Source organism: Tinamus guttatus, unplaced genomic scaffold (assembly GCF_059628265.1).
Source record: "Tinamus guttatus ecotype Peru unplaced genomic scaffold, ASM5962826v1 Tinamus_guttatus_pri_ptg000629l, whole genome shotgun sequence".
Lineage (NCBI taxonomy): Eukaryota > Metazoa > Chordata > Aves > Tinamiformes > Tinamidae > Tinamus > Tinamus guttatus.
In genome coordinates, this window is record NW_028289163.1 from 1,205,821 (window position 1) to 1,221,718 (window position 15,898).

General features: G+C 71.5%; 6 protein-coding genes across 7 annotated transcripts; 3 read left to right on the forward strand and 3 right to left on the reverse strand.

The window, feature by feature from the left end:
• Positions 1-617: 617 nt before the first annotated feature.
• MRPL24 (mitochondrial ribosomal protein L24) lies at positions 618-1,633 on the forward strand. Of its 2 annotated transcripts, XM_088535305.1 has the most exons (5): positions 618-823; positions 911-1,006; positions 1,093-1,196; positions 1,263-1,393; positions 1,474-1,633. In XM_088535305.1, the coding sequence occupies exons 1-5, from the start codon at positions 641-643 to the stop codon at positions 1,608-1,610; spliced, it is 651 nt and encodes a 216-aa protein (XP_088391431.1). In that variant the 5' UTR covers positions 618-640; the 3' UTR covers positions 1,611-1,633. The 2 variants fall into 2 exon arrangements, with proteins under 2 accessions (XP_088391431.1, XP_088391432.1); XM_088535306.1 differs by lacking the exon at positions 911-1,006.
• Positions 1,634-2,041: 408 nt separating this feature from the next.
• On the reverse strand, positions 2,042-4,708 carry METTL25B (methyltransferase like 25B). Its single transcript, XM_088535480.1, has 6 exons — positions 4,604-4,708; positions 3,512-3,826; positions 3,369-3,431; positions 2,561-3,294; positions 2,301-2,488; positions 2,042-2,232 (listed from the first exon to the last, which is right to left on the reverse strand). Exons 1-6 carry the CDS (start codon positions 4,706-4,708, stop codon positions 2,042-2,044), a joined length of 1,596 nt encoding a protein of 531 aa, XP_088391606.1.
• Positions 4,709-5,277: 569 nt separating this feature from the next.
• On the forward strand, positions 5,278-6,950 carry ISG20L2 (interferon stimulated exonuclease gene 20 like 2). The gene is made up of 4 exons (XM_088535481.1): positions 5,278-5,341; positions 5,540-5,805; positions 6,456-6,656; positions 6,837-6,950. Exons 1-4 carry the CDS (start codon positions 5,278-5,280, stop codon positions 6,948-6,950), a joined length of 645 nt encoding a protein of 214 aa, XP_088391607.1.
• Positions 6,951-7,971: 1,021 nt separating this feature from the next.
• LYSMD1 (LysM domain containing 1) lies at positions 7,972-9,170 on the reverse strand. Its single transcript, XM_088535323.1, has 3 exons — positions 9,010-9,170; positions 8,229-8,473; positions 7,972-8,143 (listed from the first exon to the last, which is right to left on the reverse strand). The coding sequence occupies exons 1-3, from the start codon at positions 9,109-9,111 to the stop codon at positions 7,990-7,992; spliced, it is 501 nt and encodes a 166-aa protein (XP_088391449.1). The 5' UTR covers positions 9,112-9,170; the 3' UTR covers positions 7,972-7,989.
• A 456-nt stretch (positions 9,171-9,626) lies between these two features.
• Positions 9,627-11,162, forward strand: SCNM1 (sodium channel modifier 1). Its single transcript, XM_088535482.1, has 7 exons — positions 9,627-9,677; positions 9,830-9,900; positions 9,997-10,085; positions 10,176-10,422; positions 10,577-10,737; positions 10,842-10,974; positions 11,075-11,162. Exons 1-7 carry the CDS (start codon positions 9,627-9,629, stop codon positions 11,160-11,162), a joined length of 840 nt encoding a protein of 279 aa, XP_088391608.1.
• A 1,009-nt stretch (positions 11,163-12,171) lies between these two features.
• Positions 12,172-15,724, reverse strand: TMOD4 (tropomodulin 4). Its single transcript, XM_088535310.1, has 9 exons — positions 15,594-15,724; positions 15,288-15,444; positions 14,624-14,746; positions 13,662-13,751; positions 13,450-13,580; positions 12,878-12,985; positions 12,525-12,668; positions 12,303-12,447; positions 12,172-12,220 (listed from the first exon to the last, which is right to left on the reverse strand). Exons 1-9 carry the CDS (start codon positions 15,714-15,716, stop codon positions 12,198-12,200), a joined length of 1,044 nt encoding a protein of 347 aa, XP_088391436.1. The 5' UTR covers positions 15,717-15,724; the 3' UTR covers positions 12,172-12,197.
• Between the last annotated feature and the right edge of the window lie 174 nt (positions 15,725-15,898).

Sequence of the window (15,898 nt, forward strand, 5' to 3'; positions counted from 1 at the left end):
AGAAAATCGAAACAAAACAAACAAAAAAAAAGGAAATAAAAAAAATGAAGAGCAACGAAGTAAAACACAAACCCCTGAACCAACCCGCATCTCCCAGCCCCGCCGCAGCGGGGCGCATGCTTTGTATTAGTGATTTCTAGGGGGCCGATCGGTTGATTTGAAATAAAGAAGCGATTAATGCCTTTTTAAAGTGCTTCCGCCCTGCGTGTCCCTGGCGGGGACCCCAGCGCTGCCGCCCCGGGGACACCGGGGCAGAGCCGGGACCCCGGGGAGGGGAAGGGCCCTCGGAAAAGGCCGCGCGCAGAAAATGGAGGCCGCGCGGCCGGACTACATTTCCCAGCGTCCCTCGGGGGCCCGCGGGACTACAAGTCCCAGCGCGCCTTGCGCTCTGCCCGCTGCGGGACTACAAGCCCCAGCGCGCTTTGCGCCTGCGCGTCCCGCTCCCCGCCCGCCCCGGGACGCGGCGGCCTGAGGTGAGAGCGGGCGAACGGCGGCGGGTGGCAGCTCCGCGGACCCGGGTCCCCTTCCCGGGGCGGGGGCCGGGCTTTTCCCTCCCCGTTACTCTTCCCGGGGGTCGGGGCGTCTCCGCAGGCCCCGGTCTCCTCTTTAGACTCGTCGCTGCGGCTCCCCCGGCGCCGCCATGCGCCTCTCGGCCCTGCTGGCCACGGCGGCCCGCGTGAAGCTGCCGCGCGACTATCGCCACGGCACGTGGCCGCCCGAGTCGCCCATGGCCAAGCAGAGGAACCCGCCCGGGCGCCGCCGCAAGAAGGTCTTCGTGGAGCCCATCAGCGAGGAGCAGTGGATGCTGTTTCGGGGCGACACCGTGAGTAGCCCCGCGGCGCCTGCCCCGGTGGCGGCCTCGGCCCGGAGCCGTCTCGGCCACCCCTGACGCGTCCCCGCTCGGCGCCAGGTCCAAGTGCTGGTCGGGAAGGACGCGGGGAAGCAGGCGCAGATCACGCAGGTGGTGCGAGCCCGCAACTGGGTCGTCGTGGAGGGCCTCAACACGGTGAGGGTCGAGGAGCAGCGTCTGTGGGGGTGACCGGCCGGGCGCGGGGCTGCGGCGGGCGCCGTTAACCCGCCCGCCGTCCCCAGCACTACCGCTACATCCACAAAATGGCCAAGTTCCCTGGCACCTACATCGCCAGCGAAGCCCCCCTGCTGCACAACCAGGTCTCCCTGGTGGACCCTGAGGACAGGTAGGTGCCCGTGGGGACGCCCGTGGGGACGGGCGCCGCGGCCGGGGCTCAGCGCCGTGTCCGCAGGAAGCCCACGGAGGTGCAGTGGCGCTACACGGAGGAGGGCGAGCGGGTGCGCGTGTCCCTGCGCAGCGGGAGGATCATCCCGGTGCCCGCGCAGCCCCGCAAGGACGGCGTCGTGCCCGAGGAGTGGATAGGTGAGGGCGCGCGGCGGCCTCCCTCTTCCCGGGGGTGCCGTGGTCGAGACGCTCAGCGCCGGCCCCTCCGCTGTGAGCAGATGGCCCCAAAGACACCTCGGCGGACGATGCCCTGAAGAAGACGTACGTGCCCTCCCTGAAGACCTTCGAGGAGGAGATTATGGACGCCATGGGCATCGTGGAGACGCGCCGGCCCAGGAAATCCTACTGGTACTAACAGGGAGGCCGGGGAGAAGGGCGAATCCCCGTGCTCTGCGCTGCTGTGGTGCAGAAGCCCCTTTCCCTCGCGCCTCTGTGGCATGTGGGGCTTCACGGCACCTTCTGGACAAGCTCGTGGAGGGCAGGAGCGACCGGGGTGCCAGGCTGGGCCCTGCCGCCCGCTCCGGGCACCGCGTGAGCCCCGGGCTGTAGGAAAGCAGCTTTATTGCAATACAGACACCGTCTTGGCTCCGGAGTGTCACCTCACCGCCAGCCTCTGTCCTGGGAACGCGGGAGGAGGGCGAAGGCTTTGGGGACACCTCGGTCCCCAGGAGGCTGCACGAAAGCCCCTAGGGACCCCCTGGCCCAGGGCGCACGGTGACACGTCCTCTCCGCTCGCCCCAATCCCAAGAGGGGACACGTGGCCTTCGCTGGCTGCATGTCCTGGCTTCACCCCTCCTGTGCCCGGGGGCAGCTCCCCGGCGGCGCCGCGGCCTCGTCCCCGCCGCCATCCTCATCCTCGCTGCTGTCCTCCTCCAGCGCTGCCAGAACGGGGCCCAGGGGACACTTGGCAGCCACCAGCACCAGGTTGCGTGGGGACAGCTGGGGGTCGAAGAGGGGCACGAGGGCACACTGGAAACCTGCGGGCAGAGGCCGCGTCGGCGCCGGCGGCACCGCGGCGCCCGCGCCCGCCGCCCCGCGCGCCCACCTTGCTCGCGCAGGTAGAGCAGCCGGTCGAGGAGGATGAGGCTCTCGACGAGCGGCGCCAGCAGCAGCGCGAGGCTGAAGAAGGCGACGACCTCGTGCTGCTGCCGCAGCATGGCCCGTATGTCCGGCGAGTCGAGCGGCACCGCCGCCGGGTCGAGCCCCACGCGCGGCAGCCCCTGGCGCGCGTACCTGCGGGGGACGGCGACAGCCGTGAGCGCGAGGACGCCGCTGTCCCGCGGTCCCCCTCGTCCCCGCGCTCACTCGGCGAAGCTCCGCGCGCCGGGCACCGCCTGCACGCCGGGGCGCTTGGCGCCGGGCCGCGCGGCGCGGATGAGGGTCTCGAGGACGGCGCGGTAGCAGTGGGTGCCGGGGGCGCCGCGGCGCAGCCGCTCCGCGTAGCCCTCGAGCGCGTGGCACGCGGCCTCGCGCGCCTTGTAGGACAGCGCGTGGCCCGGCAGCGCCGCCACCGCCGCGCTCAGCGGGTAGCACCGGGCGCCCGCGGGCGCCGCGGCGTCCGCCGACAGCTTCATGTAGCAGCAGGCGGCCGAGGTGACGGCGGCCACGTGGCGCCCGCGCGCGAACAGCCGCAGCAGGGCCACGCTGAGGTCCCCGCACGCGTGCAGCCCCGTGAGCAGCACCCGCTCGCGGCCCCGCGGTGCCAGCGGGTTCCCCGGTGTCACCGCCGACGTCCCCGGCTCCGGCAGCAGCGGCTGCCAGGGGGCCTGCGGGTCCAGGCGCCCGGCCACGTGCTCCGGTGCCCGCGGGGACAGCGGCACCTGCGCGGTGGGGGGATGAGGCTGGTTATTTTGGGGGCGTCTGGGGACGCGGCGCGCTGTCCCCAAGGTCCTCACCGTGTCACCGCGCGCCCGCGCCTTGCGCAGCGCCTGCAGCAGCTCCCGGTCGAAGCGCTCGGCCGCCGCCACCAGCCGCGCGTCGGCCTCCACGGCGCTCACCGGCAGGCCGAGGCCGAAGGCCAGGAAGCGCGAGAGGTGGCCCTGCGAGGGGACGGTGGGCACCGCGCCGGTGCCACCGCGGCCACCGCGGCCCCTCGTTACACTCCCCGTCCTACCTGCCCCGAGCCCACGTCCACCACGCGGTCGCAGCCGGCGGCCTCGCTCAGCAGCTTCACCACCTGCGCGGAGCACGGCAAGGGCGGCGGTGGCACCGGCGGCACCACGGCGCCCGTGTCACCGCTGTCCCCGCGGCGCCCACCTTGCCCAGCCGGCGGATCTCGTGCTGCTTCTTGGGCTTGACGTGCTTGCGGAGCAGCGGGTGCAGCCGCGCGCTCTGGCACCGGTTGTGCCGGAACTCGCTGGGGCCGCCGTGCTGGTGGCGGTGCCGGTGGCGCGGGAAGGCCAGCGCGTGCGCGGTGGCGCGGAAGGCCAGCAGGGACAGCGGCCACACGGCGGTGGCACTTGGGCCGGGTGGCGCCAGCAGCCGGGCCGCCAGCTGCGGGGCCGGCGCCGCCGCCAGCGCCGCCCGCCACGACGGCGGCAGCTGCGACCACAGGTCCTCGGCGAAGAACTCCTGTGCGGGGACATCGCGGGGACGTCGCGGTGACGCCGCGGTGACGTCACGGCGACGCTGCAGGGATGTCATGGCGGCAGCGTGGTGACATTGCAGTGACACCATGGGGAGATTGCGGTGATGTCGCAGTGACAGCACGGTGCCACCGCACTGCAGTGTCACGGTGACATCGCGGTGGTGCTGTAGTGACATCATGGTGACATTGCCGTGACGTGAGGGTGACATTGCACTTATGTTGCAGTGGGGTCACGGTGACATTGCAGTGACACCATGGGGAGATTGCGGTGATGTCGCAGTGACAGCACGGTGCCACCGCACTGCAGTGTCACAGTGCCATCGTGGTGGTGCCGTGGTGACATCATGGTGACATTGCCATGACGTGAGGGTGACATTGCATTTATGCTGCAGTGGGGTCACGGTGACATTGCAGTGACACCATGGGGAGATTGCGGTGATGTCGCAGTGACAGCATGGTGCCACCGCACTGCGGTGTCACGGTGACATCGCGGTGGTGCTGTAGTGACATCATGGTGACATTGCCGTGACGTGAGGGTGACATTGCGCTTATGTTGCAGTGGGGTCACAGTGACATCACAGTGATGCTGCAGTGACATCACGGTGATGCCGTAGTGACATCGCACTGACACCACAGTGACATCACAGTGACATCATGGTAATGCTGCGTTGACATCACGGGGGCGTCACGTCGCAGTGAAGTCATGTTGACATCACCGTGATGCCGTGGTGACGTCACGGTGACGTCACGGGGACACTCACCACGACGTAGGCGTCGAGCAGGGGCCGGTAGAGCGCCAGGACACGCGCGATATTCGCCGCCAGCTGCTGCTCCCGCCACAGGCCCCCCCCGGGTGATGACGTCATGGCCGCACCGCGCTGCCACCCGGCGGCCCTGCAAGGCCTTGACGTCATCCCAGGGGTGGCCCCCGTCACGGCCGCTGTGACACCTCCCCCCCCGCACTCATCCCTGACGTCACCCGCGCCCGCTTGACATCACACGTGACGTCAGCGCCAAGAGCTCGGCTCCCCCTCCAGCCACCACGCGCCATAGAAACGGCCCCCGCCGGGAGGGCTAGAGCGCCCCCCGCCGCGCCGCTCACCGCCTGGCCTCTCTATGGTTCCCGCCTCAGCATTGCGCCTGCGCAGACGGAGGGGGTTGTGCACTTTGCGCCTGCGCACAGGCCGGGGGGAAGGCTCACCGCCGCACGCGCAGAGCGTCACTTCCGCCCGACCCCGGAGCTCGCGCGCACGTGTTTCCCCGTCCCGGGAGAGGCCTCGGCGGCTCTCGCTTCCGCTTCCGGGTTGGGCAGCGGACGCCGGAGTGCGTGCGGCGGGGGGGCCCTTTGGGGACGGGGAGGGGGGGCGGGTCCGGGGTCCTTCGGCGGTGGCCCCGTCCGGAGGAGGAACCCCCCGGGGCCGCTCCGGTTCCCGCCATGTCCGACCTGATCCTCAACGTGACCGCGGACCCGGACGGCCCCGCCGCGCCGCGGGCGGGCGGCAACGCGAAGCACCGGAGCTTCGTGCGGCGGCGCCGCTTCCTCGAGAGGAAGGGGCTGCTCAAGCAGAAGCAGCTGCCGCCGGCCCGGCCGGCGGGGAGCGGCCCCGGGAACGGCGGGAAGCGGCGGGGCGGCCCGTCCAGGCGGGATCCCGCGGGGAATAACCCCCGGGCCGCCGCGGGGAGCCGCTTGCCCAAAGGAACGGGCGCGGGGAAGGGAAGCGCCCGCGTCCCCCCGGCCGGGCCCGGCAAGGTGGTGGCCATCGACTGCGAGATGGTGGGCACGGGGCCGGGCGGGCGGGTCAGCGCCCTGGCCCGCTGCAGCGTCGTGGCCTACGACGGCGCCGTCCTCTACGACCGCTACGTGCGCCCGGCCGAGCCCGTCGTGGACTTCCGCACCCGCTGGAGCGGCGTCCGGCGGCAGCACATGGCGAACGCCGTCCCCTTCGGCAGAGCGCGGCGAGAGGTGCGTCCCCTGCCGGGATCCCCCCCGTGGGGCCGGGATCCCCCCCGTGGGGCCGGGATCCCCCCCGCCTGGTGCCGGGATCCCCCCCCACGGTGCCGGGATCCCCCCCACGGTGCCGGGATCCCCCCCACGATGCCGGGATCCCCCCCACGATGCCGGGATCCCCCCCACGATGCCGGGATCCCCCCCACGATGCCGGGATCCCCCCCACGATGCCGGGATCCCCCCCACGATGCCGGGATCCCCCCCACGATGCCGGGATCCCCCCCACGATGCCGGGATCCTTCCCGTGGGGCCGGGATCCCCACCGTGGCGCTGGGATCCCCCCCACGATGCCGGGATCCCCCCCACGGTGCCGGGATCCCCCCCCCCACGATGCCGGGATTCCCCCCCCCCCACGATGCCGGGATTCCCCCCCCCCACGATGCCGGGATTCCCCCCCCCCACGGTGCCGGGATCCCCCCCCACGGTGCCGGGATCCCCCCCCACGGTGCCGGGATCCCCCCGATGCGCCGGCTCTTGGCAACTCGGTTCCCTGGGGCAGGGGCTGCCCTCGCGCTCGGGATCCCGCGGATCCCCGCGGCGGATCCGGGCAGTTCCGTGGCGGGGGCGTCCCGAGGCTGTCGTCACCCGCCGTCCTCCCTCCGCAGATCCTGAAGGTGCTGGCGGGGAAGGTGGTGGTCGGCCACGCCGTCTGCAACGACTTCAAGGCGCTCAAGTACTTCCACCCGCCGGCGCTGACGCGGGACACGGCCAGGATCCCCCTGCTGAACCGCAGGGGCGGCTTTCCGGAGAACGTGGCCGTGTCCCTGAAGCGCCTGGCCAAGCAGCTGCTCAACAGGGACATCCAGGTACCACTGGACCCAAATTCCTCTCGCCGGGGCTGGCGCTGCTCCACGCTGGGGTCTGCAGCAGGGGCAGAGCTGCCGCTTCAGCGGGAAGCTCCTGGAATTCCCCGGGGAGCAGCTCCGCTCCGGGAGGACGGGATGGAGCCTCGGGCTGTGCCAACGCCGTGTCCGTGTCCCCGGCAGGTTGGCAAGAGCGGCCACTCCTCGGTGGAGGACGCCAGGGCCACCATGGAGCTCTACAAGGTGGTGGAGGCCGAGTGGGAGCAGCACTTGCTGCAGCAGCGCGAGCAGGAGTGAGCGCCGGGATCCGCTGCGGAGAGCCGGAGCTCCCGGGAAGAGCGGCACGGAGCAGCGCCCGGAACGGCCCGGCGCTCTCGGAGCCTGCGGGCGGCTTCGGCCTTCCCAAATCCGGCGCCGGAGAGGGGCCTTCCCGAGCGGGAGCAGGGAAAGGGCCGGGGACACGGCGCAGGTTCCCTCCTGTCCCCCTCCCAGCGCAGATCCCGGCGACTGCCGGGAGCTACCGCGGATTTGGCACCCAGGACAAATGTCCCTGCTCCCGCGGGGCCGCCGCGTCCCTGCTTCTGAGCAGGGACAGTGCGAAACTACCTCTGCCAAGGTCAGTAAGGGCTAAAGCTCTGCAAGGGGACGGAGCTGGAAGCTGGCACATGGAATATGGAAGGACGTGGAAGCTGGCAGTGCCCAGGGGGCACCAAGCGGATGCAAAAATCCTCCCCGCGCTGGTCTCGGAGCCGGGCGGCTGCTTCCCATCGGGATTTGCTACAGGCCCAGACCCGGGAGAGCCCCGGGATCCTTCATGGACACCTCCGAACACCGGGTGCTTTCTGGAACATTCCCCAAGGTTTTCATCCTTCTCAGCCTCCCGTGGAGCAACTTGGAAGTGAAACGTTGGTGTTGAAAATGCCAATTAAAAGCAAGGCGGGCAGCTTTGTCGTCCCCTGGGTTGTCACCTTCCTGCCTGGAGGGGGTGACCTTATCCCCAGCGTCAACCCAGAGGGATTTTGGAGTCCCCAGGGCCTTGGCCCAGGGGGGAACTGTCCCCCTGGGCGTAGCTGTGTCCCCAGGGGGGTGGCAGGGCAGGCAGAGCCGGGTGACAGCGCTCCCATTTATTTACAGGCTGCAGTTAGAGGGAAGGCAAAGAGGGGTGACAAACCCCGTCCCCAAAAGGCCCCCAACTCCCTGGGGTCCAGGTGCTGGCACAGAGAAAGGAGGGTCTCCCCCCAGAGGGAAAAACGACACCAATAAATAGGATCCTAAGGAAAAAAGTCAGCTGGTAAAGGTGGCCCCGCGGGTCCCAGCGCCTCCCTGGGTGTCCCCGTCACAGCGTGAAGATCTCGTCCTCGGCGTCGCGCAGAGCAGCCGCCCGCGGCGTCCTCGTGAGCGGCCGGGGGCCGAGCAGGGCGCCCCGCGGCTCCGGCCGGGCCCCCGCGGCACCGGCCGCCCGGGCGCCTTCGGCCTCGGCGTCAGCGTCGCTGCGGGGGGACAACGCCGGGGTGGCACCGCGGGCACCCCCTCGGCTCGGGCACCGACACGCGGGGGACGAGGGGCAGCGCTCACCCCGCGGGGCCCTGGCGGAGCCGGCGCGCGGCGGCCGCCGTGGAGAGGCGGATTTCGGCGTCCAGTCGCCGCAGGAAATCGCCGGCCGAGAGCTCGTGGCGGGACGGGGACGGGCAGGCGGCTCCCGGGGCTCCTTCCTCCTCCTCCTCTTCCTCCTCGGGGCCGAGCGGCCCGGGGATGAGGAGGGTCGGTCTGAGGAAGATGGTGTCGGTGTAGAGGCGGTTGGCGCGCTTGATCTGCTCCATCTGCGGGGAGCACAGGGGCTGTTGGGACAGGGACCCGACACGAGGGGGACATGGATGGGGATGGGACGTGGTGACATGGAATGGGGGTGGGATGGGGACAGGGACACCCATGGGGCTGGGATGGGCACAGGGATCCAACACAAGGGGGACATGGATGGGGATGGGATGTGGTGACATGGAATGGGGGTGGGATGGGGACAGGGACACCCATGGGGACAGGGACCTGACACGAGGGGGACATGGATGGGGATGGGACATGGTGACGCGGAATGGGGGTGGGATGGGGACGGGGACACCCGTGGGGACAGGGACACCCGTGGGGATGGGACGGGGGGACCCGACGCAAGGGGGACAAGGATGGGGGTGGGACAGGGATGAGACGAAGTCGCATGAGGATGCGGACGGGACGGGGATGGGACACGATGGGCACAGACGGGGAATGCGGATGGGATGGGGAGGAGGGATGGGAGAGGATCCCGGGGCGGGATGGGGGAATCGGGAATTCCTTCCCACCCGCCGCCGCCCCGGGCGCTCACGGTGACTCCGTAGCGCAGCGCCAGCCCCGCCAACGTGTCCCCGGGCTCCAGGCGGTGCTCGCGGCCCGGTCGCCCCCCGCCCCGCCGGGGCGGCGCCGCCATGGCCGCTCCCGCCCTCACCCCGGCGCGCGCGGGGGGGGCCTCATGCTAACGCCCCCCCGCCCCGCCACAGCGCCCCGGGGGGCTTCTCGGCCACCGTCCCTGCTCCCCCCTCCCGCCCCGGCCCCCTCCGCTCCCCCGGCCCCGCCGCGGGCCGCGCACGGAGCCGCCCGGCCCGGCCCTCGCGAAGGCCCCTGGGATTTGTAGTCCCCGGCGCCCCGCGCCTCCCCCTCCCGCTTCCCGCCCTGCCGCCCGGTGTCGCCGGCGCCGTCGCTGTGTCCCCACGCCCCCCCGGCCCCCGCCGCCTCCCTGTGCCCCCTCCCGGGCCGCCACCCCCGCCGACAGCGGCCAAATCTACCGTTTCAGAACTACAACTCCCAGCATGCCGCGCGGCCCCCCGTGGGCTGCCGCACGGCATCATGGTCGCCCCGCCCCCGTTCCTCGCCGCCGTTGGCCGCCAGCGCCGCGCGGGCGGTAGCGGAAGCGGGGCGGCGGCGGTTCCCATGGTAACGGCCGCCATGTCCTTCAAGCGGGACGGGGACGACGCGGGGCAGCTCGGGGCGCTCCAGGTGGGACCGGGCTCTGGCATCTCCCTTCCCGCCACAATCCCGCCCGACCCCGGGGCGGCGCCAAATCCCCCTTCCCCGACCCCCCTGTCCTGCCTGGAACTCCCTGCCCCTTCCTTCCGCCGCTCCCGTTCCCAACCGTTCCGGCCCCGCAGAAGCGGCGCGTCACCGACCTGCTCGCCAGCTTCATCCCGGAGGAGGAGGCGCTGCTGCTGCGGAGCGGGAGGTGAGCGGGACCCCCGGGGTTGGGGGGCAAATCCCGGCTCCGGGGGGGCAAATCCCGGCTCCGGGGGTGCCCCACGGCGCCTCGTCCCCGTCGCAGGTACGCGTGCACCGTGTGTCCCCACCGGCCCGTGTTCGACACGCTGGCCGTGCTCACCGTGCACCGGGCTGGCAAGAAACACCTCACGGGTAAGCGGGGGGTTTGGGGAGCGGGGATGGCGCCCCCGTGTCCCCCATGTCCCCCGTGTCCCCTGTGTCTCTCATGTCCCTTCCTTCCAGGCCTGCGGAGCTTCTACGGCGGGAAGCGCCCGGTGGAGCCGGCGCCTCGGGAGCCCGCGCGGGCGCAGCCGGCGGCGACGCAGGTGGGTGCGGGCGGCCCCGTCCCCCGCGGAGCCGCGGCCGGGCGACCCCAGCGCTGTCCCCCGGCGCAGGACGCGGCGGCCCCGCTGCTGGCGCGCACCAGGAGGATCGCGCAGAGCGCCCTGCTCCCGGCTGCGCCCTACAGCAGCCGCTGCCGCCGGGTGAGGTGAGAGCCCGCGGCCGTTCCGGCCCTCCCGGGGGGCAGAGGGAAGCAGTGGGCGCTGCCCTGGTCCCTGGTGGCACCTCACGCTCCCGGGGATGTCCCCCGCACCGCGGGGTGGCGTTTGGTGGCGTTGGCTGGAGCTCGACGCCCGTCCTAGGGCGGACGGGAGCGGCTCCAGAGCAGCCACGCGGGCCCCGAGCGCCGCCCCTGCGGCTGCCGCGGCGCCTCCGGAGCCCGGGATCTCCGCGCCGCAGGACACGGAGGCCGTGGAGGCCACCTCGGCGGCGCTGCTGCCCGGCCACCGCGGCCGGCGAGCAGGTGACGGTGACGGCGGGGCCGCGCGGGCACCGGGGAGCCCCCTGCCCGCCTCTCCGCCCGCTCCGGGGAGGCTCTGCCTCCGTTTGCGTCGCTCACGCTCCTCTGCGCTCTCCCAGCCGCCGCGTCGCGGCCCCGGGGAGGTGGCAAAGGGAAGGTGCCGCTGTCCCCTGCGAGGCCACCCCAGCCCCTCAGCGCCGAGAGGAGCCAGGCCCTGGAGCGGTACCTGCAGCTGCGCAGGTGAGCGGGGCCCCTTGGCGTGGGGTGTCCCCTCTGCCCGCCCCGCGTCACTGTCCCCTCTGCCCGCCCCGCGTCACCGTCCCCTCCGCGTGTCCCTCAGCGCGGGCTGGATCCAGGACGGCTCCGGCAAGTGGGTGAAGGACGAGAACGCCGAGTTCGACTCCGACGAGGACGAGCCGCCGGCCTGAGGCCCCGCGGCGCCGGCGTCCCCGTGGTGTCCCCAGCCGTCCCCGAGCTCCGCGCGAATAGAGACCGGCGCAGCTCGAGGCCGTGGTGGCTTCTGTTATTGGGGAAGCTCCGGACACGCTGGCGCGGGGAGGGATGTGGGGACCGTTCACCTTGGGGACGCCCCGTGCGGGTGTTTTAGGGGTGTCCTCGCCGTGGGACGCCCCGTGCGGGTGTTTTAGGGGTGTCCTCGCCGTGGGACGGCCCGTGCGGGTGTTTTTGGGGTGTCCTGGCCGTGGCCGCAGCGCGGGGAGCAGCCGGGGGGTGGCAGCTTCATCTGCAGCCGCTTCCCTCCTCTCCCTCGCCCGAGTCGCCTCCTTTTGCTGCCTGCTGGCAGGTGCCCCCGGGTCGTGCCCTCTGGGGCCACGTTCCCTCCTCCTCCTCCTCCTCCTCCTTCTCCTCCTCCTCCTCCCCGGCAGCTGTCCTGCTCCTTTGGCAAACGCCTTCCCCGTCGCCCTGTGCCCCCCTGGCCCCCGTTTTCCCCGCCGTGTTGGCGCCGTGTGACCCCCCAGGGGCCGGTGCCGAAGGGCCCGTCCCCTCCCGTCCCCCCTGGCACCTCTGCCCGGGCTGCCGTTTCCCCCGGGATTTACCCTGGGCCGCAAACGGGAGCCAGGCCGGGTGCCCGGGGGCTCCTCCCGGATCCCCGCGCGGCCCCCGGGATGCCGGGGGTGGCTCTGTGCCAGGGGACACCCGGCTCCTCCCGGGGGGGTGCCCCGTCCCCCCCAGCCGGTAACCCAATCCCGCGGGTATAAATATCCCGTGGCAGCTCCCGGCCTGCGTCACGGGCACCCGCGTGCCCCATTGCCCACCCCAATGCCCCCAAAGCAGGGCGCCCCCCACCCCGCTCCCCCCTGCCCCCGCAGGGCTCCCCACAGCCACCGCAGACCCCCGTGTCCCTCCGTGCTCTTTATTCCCGGCGGCTCCGACCCTCGGGAAGCGGCAGGAGCGGAAACCCGAGCCGGCTCCGCGTCGGGCCGGCAGCTGCCGCGGGGCCGCGTTCAGGTTCTCTTCTGCCTGCGACCTGCGGCGGGACACGCGGGTCAGCCAGGGGCCGCCTTCCCGCCGCCGCGTCCCACGGGAAGCGATTCCGGCCGGGAACTCACGGAGCTCGTTGTTCTTGGTGATGGCGCTGGCCGCCCGCGCGCGCGGGCCCTGCTGCGTGAAGTGGTAGCCGAAGCGGGTGACCGAGGGGCACTGCTCCAGCATGGTGGCCATCTCCATCTCCACCGTGTCCCCGAGCCGCTGGCACTGCGCGACACGGGGGACCCGTCGCCGACCGACCCCCCTGCGCCCCGCGGGGGCCACCCGTGGGTGCCCGTGGCTACCTGGTTGTCCACCTTGAGCTCGCTCAGGGTGCTGTTTTGGTGCATGGCCTTGATGATGCTCAGCATGCCGGCGCTCGTGATGAAGTTGGACTCGATGTTGAGGCTCTGCAGGGTCTTGTTCTCCACCAGCATCTCGGCCACGGCCTGCGGGAGCCGCTTGTCACCTCGGCTGTCACCTTGGCTGTCACCTTGGGTGTCACCTCAGGGACGTGGGGAGCTTCCCCCTGGCCATGTCCTGGGCTGCCACCAGCACCCTGGTGCCATCAGTGGCTGCTGGTGGCAGCTTGGGGAGTCCAGGATGGAGCTGGTGACAGGGGACAATGTCCCCTGCATGGCCGGGGGACGGGACTCACGTTGGCCACGGGGTCGTTGCTGCGCGTGGCCACCAGGCTGAGCTTCTTGACGTGCGTGTTGGTTTTCATGGCCTCGCAGATGTCCTTCAGCGTGGAGATGGGAATGTCCTGGGAGCAGAGCGCCGCGGGGCCGCCGCGGGCAGGGAGATGGCACCGAGGGCACGGGGACGTTCCTGGGGGCACACGGGAGCTCCCAAGGGTCCCAGAGGGGCTACGAGCGTCACCAAGGACAGAGGGACACAAGCAGGTTGGGGACAACGGTTGCCCCCAGGAAAAGCTGGCCTGGCCCTGGCTGCTCCACTGGGATGTGGCCCGGGAATAGGGAGCAGCCCCTTGGGAAGCCTCCAGGGTGGGGACTGGCACCGTGAGGCCCTATATGGGGGACCAGCACCCTGGGGACACCCCAGGGCCACCCTGGCTGAGGATGGGTGCCCAAGGGCCACCTCGAGGCTGCTCCTTTGGCCACAGGGCCAGGGAGCCGCCCCACGGGGATCCGCCGGGATAGCTCCCAGGAATGCCAGGACAGCAGGGATGCTCCAAGGCAGCACCCTCGGCGGTGCCACCCGCGTCACCTTGATGTTGTTGAGGTTGACGTCCTCCAGGGCCGCGTCGTCCGCCCGGATCTGCCGCAGCGTCTCCTCCACGTTGGTGGGGTTGGGCGGCTCGTCCGGCACTGGTTTGTACTTATCCGGCTTCACCACGCCTGGGCACGGAGGTGTCGGCATCGGCGTCCGGCGGCGCCCGCGCGGCCCCCGCGCCGCCCCCGGTGCCCGCGGCCACTCACTGTTGATGCCCTCCGTGTTGGAGATGGTGCCGCTGCAGAGCGCGTCGTAGTACTGCTTGTTGCTCATCAGCGTGTACATGCCCAGGATGGCTGCGGGCACAGGGACGCGGCTCCGCTCGTCCCCAGGAGTCCCCACAGGGGCCACAACTGTCCCCAAGGCCCCCCCGGGCAACCTCGGTTGTCCCCAGTACCCCCAAGAGGCCACAATTGTCCCCAAAGCCCCACTGGGCAATCCCGGTTGTCCCCAAGACCTCTCAGAGGGGCCATGACTGTCCCCAAGACCCCCCTGGGCAATCACAGTTGTCCCCAGCACCTGCCAGAGGGGTCATGACTGTCCCCAAGGCGCTCCCGGGCAACCCTAGTTGTCCCCAGCACCTCCCACAGGGGCCACAACTGTCCCCAAGGCCTCCCTGGGCCATCCCGGTTGTCCCCAGAATCCCCGAGAGACCACAATTGTCCCCAAGGTCCCCCTGGGCAATCTCGGTTGTCCCCAAGACCCCTCAGAGGGGCCACAACTGTCCCCAAGGCCCCTCCGGGCAACCCTGGTTGTCCCCAGCACATCCCAGAGAGGCCACGACTGTCCCCAAGACCCCCCTGAGAGGCCACAGTTGTCCCCAAGGCCCACCTGGGCAACCCCAGTTGTCCCCAAGACTCCCCCAGAGGGGCCACGACTGTCCCCAAGGCCCCCCCAGGCAATCCGGGTTGTCCCCAAGACCCCTCAGAGGGGCCATGACTGCCCCCAAGGTCCCCCTAGGCAATCCCAGTTGTCTCCACGAGTCCCCAGAGGGGACACAATTGTCCCCAAGGTCCCCCCGGGCAACTCTGGTTGTCCCCAAGACCCCCCAGAGAAGCCACAGCTGCCTCCAAGGACACCCCAAAGGGCTGTAGTTGCCCCCAAGGCCCCCCGGTGGCCACTCGGGAGGTCCCTGCGCATTGGCGGTGGCCGCGGTGGCCGCGCGCACCCGCGATGTCACACATCTCGGCATCGGTGGCGTTGGCCAGCGCCTCCTCGAGCTCCGGCTCCAGCGTGACCTGCTCCTCGTGCGGCAGCTCCCGCGCGGGCGCCTTGGGCACAAAGGGCTTCCCTGGGCGCGGGGGGACACGGGTGTCACACGGGCGTGTGGCCACGTGTCCCCACCGCCATGTGCCACCCATGTGCCACTGTGTGCCACCTGCTGCCACCATATGCCACCCACACCGCCGTGTACCACCTTGTGCCACCCACATCTCCTTGTGCCACCGTGTGCCACCCACGCCGCCTTGTGCCACCGTGTGCCACCTGCATTGCCATGTGCCACCTGCTGCCACCCGCACTGCCTCGTGCCACGCGCTGCCTCCCCGCGCGCTGCCACCAGCCTCGTGCCCCCACACCGGGGAGTGGGGCAGCGCCCACAGGGGTGACATTGCTGCCGGGTGGCAGCGCCGCCCGCGAGGGGGGTGACACTGCCGCCGAAGGTGGCCATGCCCGGGGCTGGCGGGGACCCAGCTCACCCGGGACATCTGAGCCGAGCTAAATATACCCGGTGCTGCAGGGCCCCGCTCCCCGCATCCCCACCGTGTCCCCCGCGTTCCTGCTGTGTCCCCCATGTCCCCGCCGTGTCCCCTGTGTCCCCCGTGTCCCCGCACCTCTCTTCTCGCCGGTGAAGGGCACCAGGTCGTCGCGCTCGGCCACCTCCAGCGCCTGCTTCTCCAGGTGCTGCAGCAGGGCCGCGCGGTCCAGCGGCCCCGTGGGGCTCTTGTGCGTCTGGTCCCGCTGCCGCAGCCCCGCGGGCAGCAGCACGTTCTGGGGACGGGGACAACCCGGGTGTCACCCCCACCACCAAAGGACCCGCCGCCCCCCGTCCCCCTCCTTGTGCCAGCGCCGGGGCCCTGGGCACCCGGTGCCATGTGCGGCCCCGCTGGGGACAGCGTTGGGGACGGGGCGTCCCCCACCTCGGGGTCCATCTCCAGCAGCTCCAGGTCGAGCTGCTCCAGCTCCTCGGCCGAGAGCTCCCGCAGGATCTTGTCCTCGTCGATGTCCCGGTACTTCTCCAGCTCCTGCCGGTAGGACGTCATGGTGGCGGCCTGGGAAGCAGCGGGGGACACTGAGCGCAGGAGGGTCCCCAAGGCTGGGGACACCGTGGGGCACCCCAGGGTGGGGGCTGCAGGTGCAGGGAGCCCCCCCCCCAGCCCCCTGTATTTGGGGGGAACCCAGAGGGCTCCAGGGTGCCCCATGGGGACCTCAGCGCCCTGTCCCC

What these genes read in the sequence shown, in the direction of transcription:
- METTL25B (XM_088535480.1), bottom strand. Translation starts at nt 4,708, where the DNA reads ATGACGTCATCACCCGGGGGGGGCCTGTGGCGGGAGCAGCAGCTGGCG. An exon ending in TGGACGTGGGCTCGGGGCAG is followed by an intron (nt 3,295 to 3,368) that starts GTAGGACGGGGA and finishes GTCCCCTCGCAG; the next exon opens with GGCCACCTCTCGCGCTTCCT. An exon ending in GGCGCGCGGAGCTTCGCCGA is followed by an intron (nt 2,489 to 2,560) that starts GTGAGCGCGGGG and finishes CGTCCCCCGCAG; the next exon opens with GTACGCGCGCCAGGGGCTGC.
- MRPL24 (XM_088535305.1), top strand. Translation starts at nt 641, where the DNA reads ATGCGCCTCTCGGCCCTGCTGGCCACGGCGGCCCGCGTGAAGCTGCCG. An exon ending in TCGTGGAGGGCCTCAACACG is followed by an intron (nt 1,007 to 1,092) that starts GTGAGGGTCGAG and finishes CGCCGTCCCCAG; the next exon opens with CACTACCGCTACATCCACAA. An exon ending in CGTGCCCGAGGAGTGGATAG is followed by an intron (nt 1,394 to 1,473) that starts GTGAGGGCGCGC and finishes CGCTGTGAGCAG; the next exon opens with ATGGCCCCAAAGACACCTCG.
- TMOD4 (XM_088535310.1), bottom strand. Translation starts at nt 15,716, where the DNA reads ATGACGTCCTACCGGCAGGAGCTGGAGAAGTACCGGGACATCGACGAG. An exon ending in CAACACGGAGGGCATCAACA is followed by an intron (nt 13,581 to 13,661) that starts GTGAGTGGCCGC and finishes CTCCGTGCCCAG; the next exon opens with GCGTGGTGAAGCCGGATAAG. An exon ending in TCAACCTCAACAACATCAAG is followed by an intron (nt 12,986 to 13,449) that starts GTGACGCGGGTG and finishes CTCTGCTCCCAG; the next exon opens with GACATTCCCATCTCCACGCT.
- ISG20L2 (XM_088535481.1), top strand. Translation starts at nt 5,278, where the DNA reads ATGTCCGACCTGATCCTCAACGTGACCGCGGACCCGGACGGCCCCGCC. An exon ending in CGCCGCGCCGCGGGCGGGCG is followed by an intron (nt 5,342 to 5,539) that starts GCAACGCGAAGC and finishes GCTTGCCCAAAG; the next exon opens with GAACGGGCGCGGGGAAGGGA. An exon ending in TCGGCAGAGCGCGGCGAGAG is followed by an intron (nt 5,806 to 6,455) that starts GTGCGTCCCCTG and finishes CTCCCTCCGCAG; the next exon opens with ATCCTGAAGGTGCTGGCGGG.
- LYSMD1 (XM_088535323.1), bottom strand. Translation starts at nt 9,111, where the DNA reads ATGGCGGCGCCGCCCCGGCGGGGCGGGGGGCGACCGGGCCGCGAGCAC. An exon ending in CGCTGCGCTACGGAGTCACC is followed by an intron (nt 8,474 to 9,009) that starts GTGAGCGCCCGG and finishes TGCTCCCCGCAG; the next exon opens with ATGGAGCAGATCAAGCGCGC. An exon ending in CTCCGCCAGGGCCCCGCGGG is followed by an intron (nt 8,144 to 8,228) that starts GTGAGCGCTGCC and finishes GTCCCCCCGCAG; the next exon opens with CGACGCTGACGCCGAGGCCG.
- SCNM1 (XM_088535482.1), top strand. Translation starts at nt 9,627, where the DNA reads ATGTCCTTCAAGCGGGACGGGGACGACGCGGGGCAGCTCGGGGCGCTC. An exon ending in CTGCTGCTGCGGAGCGGGAG is followed by an intron (nt 9,901 to 9,996) that starts GTGAGCGGGACC and finishes TCCCCGTCGCAG; the next exon opens with GTACGCGTGCACCGTGTGTC. An exon ending in CGGTACCTGCAGCTGCGCAG is followed by an intron (nt 10,975 to 11,074) that starts GTGAGCGGGGCC and finishes CGTGTCCCTCAG; the next exon opens with CGCGGGCTGGATCCAGGACG.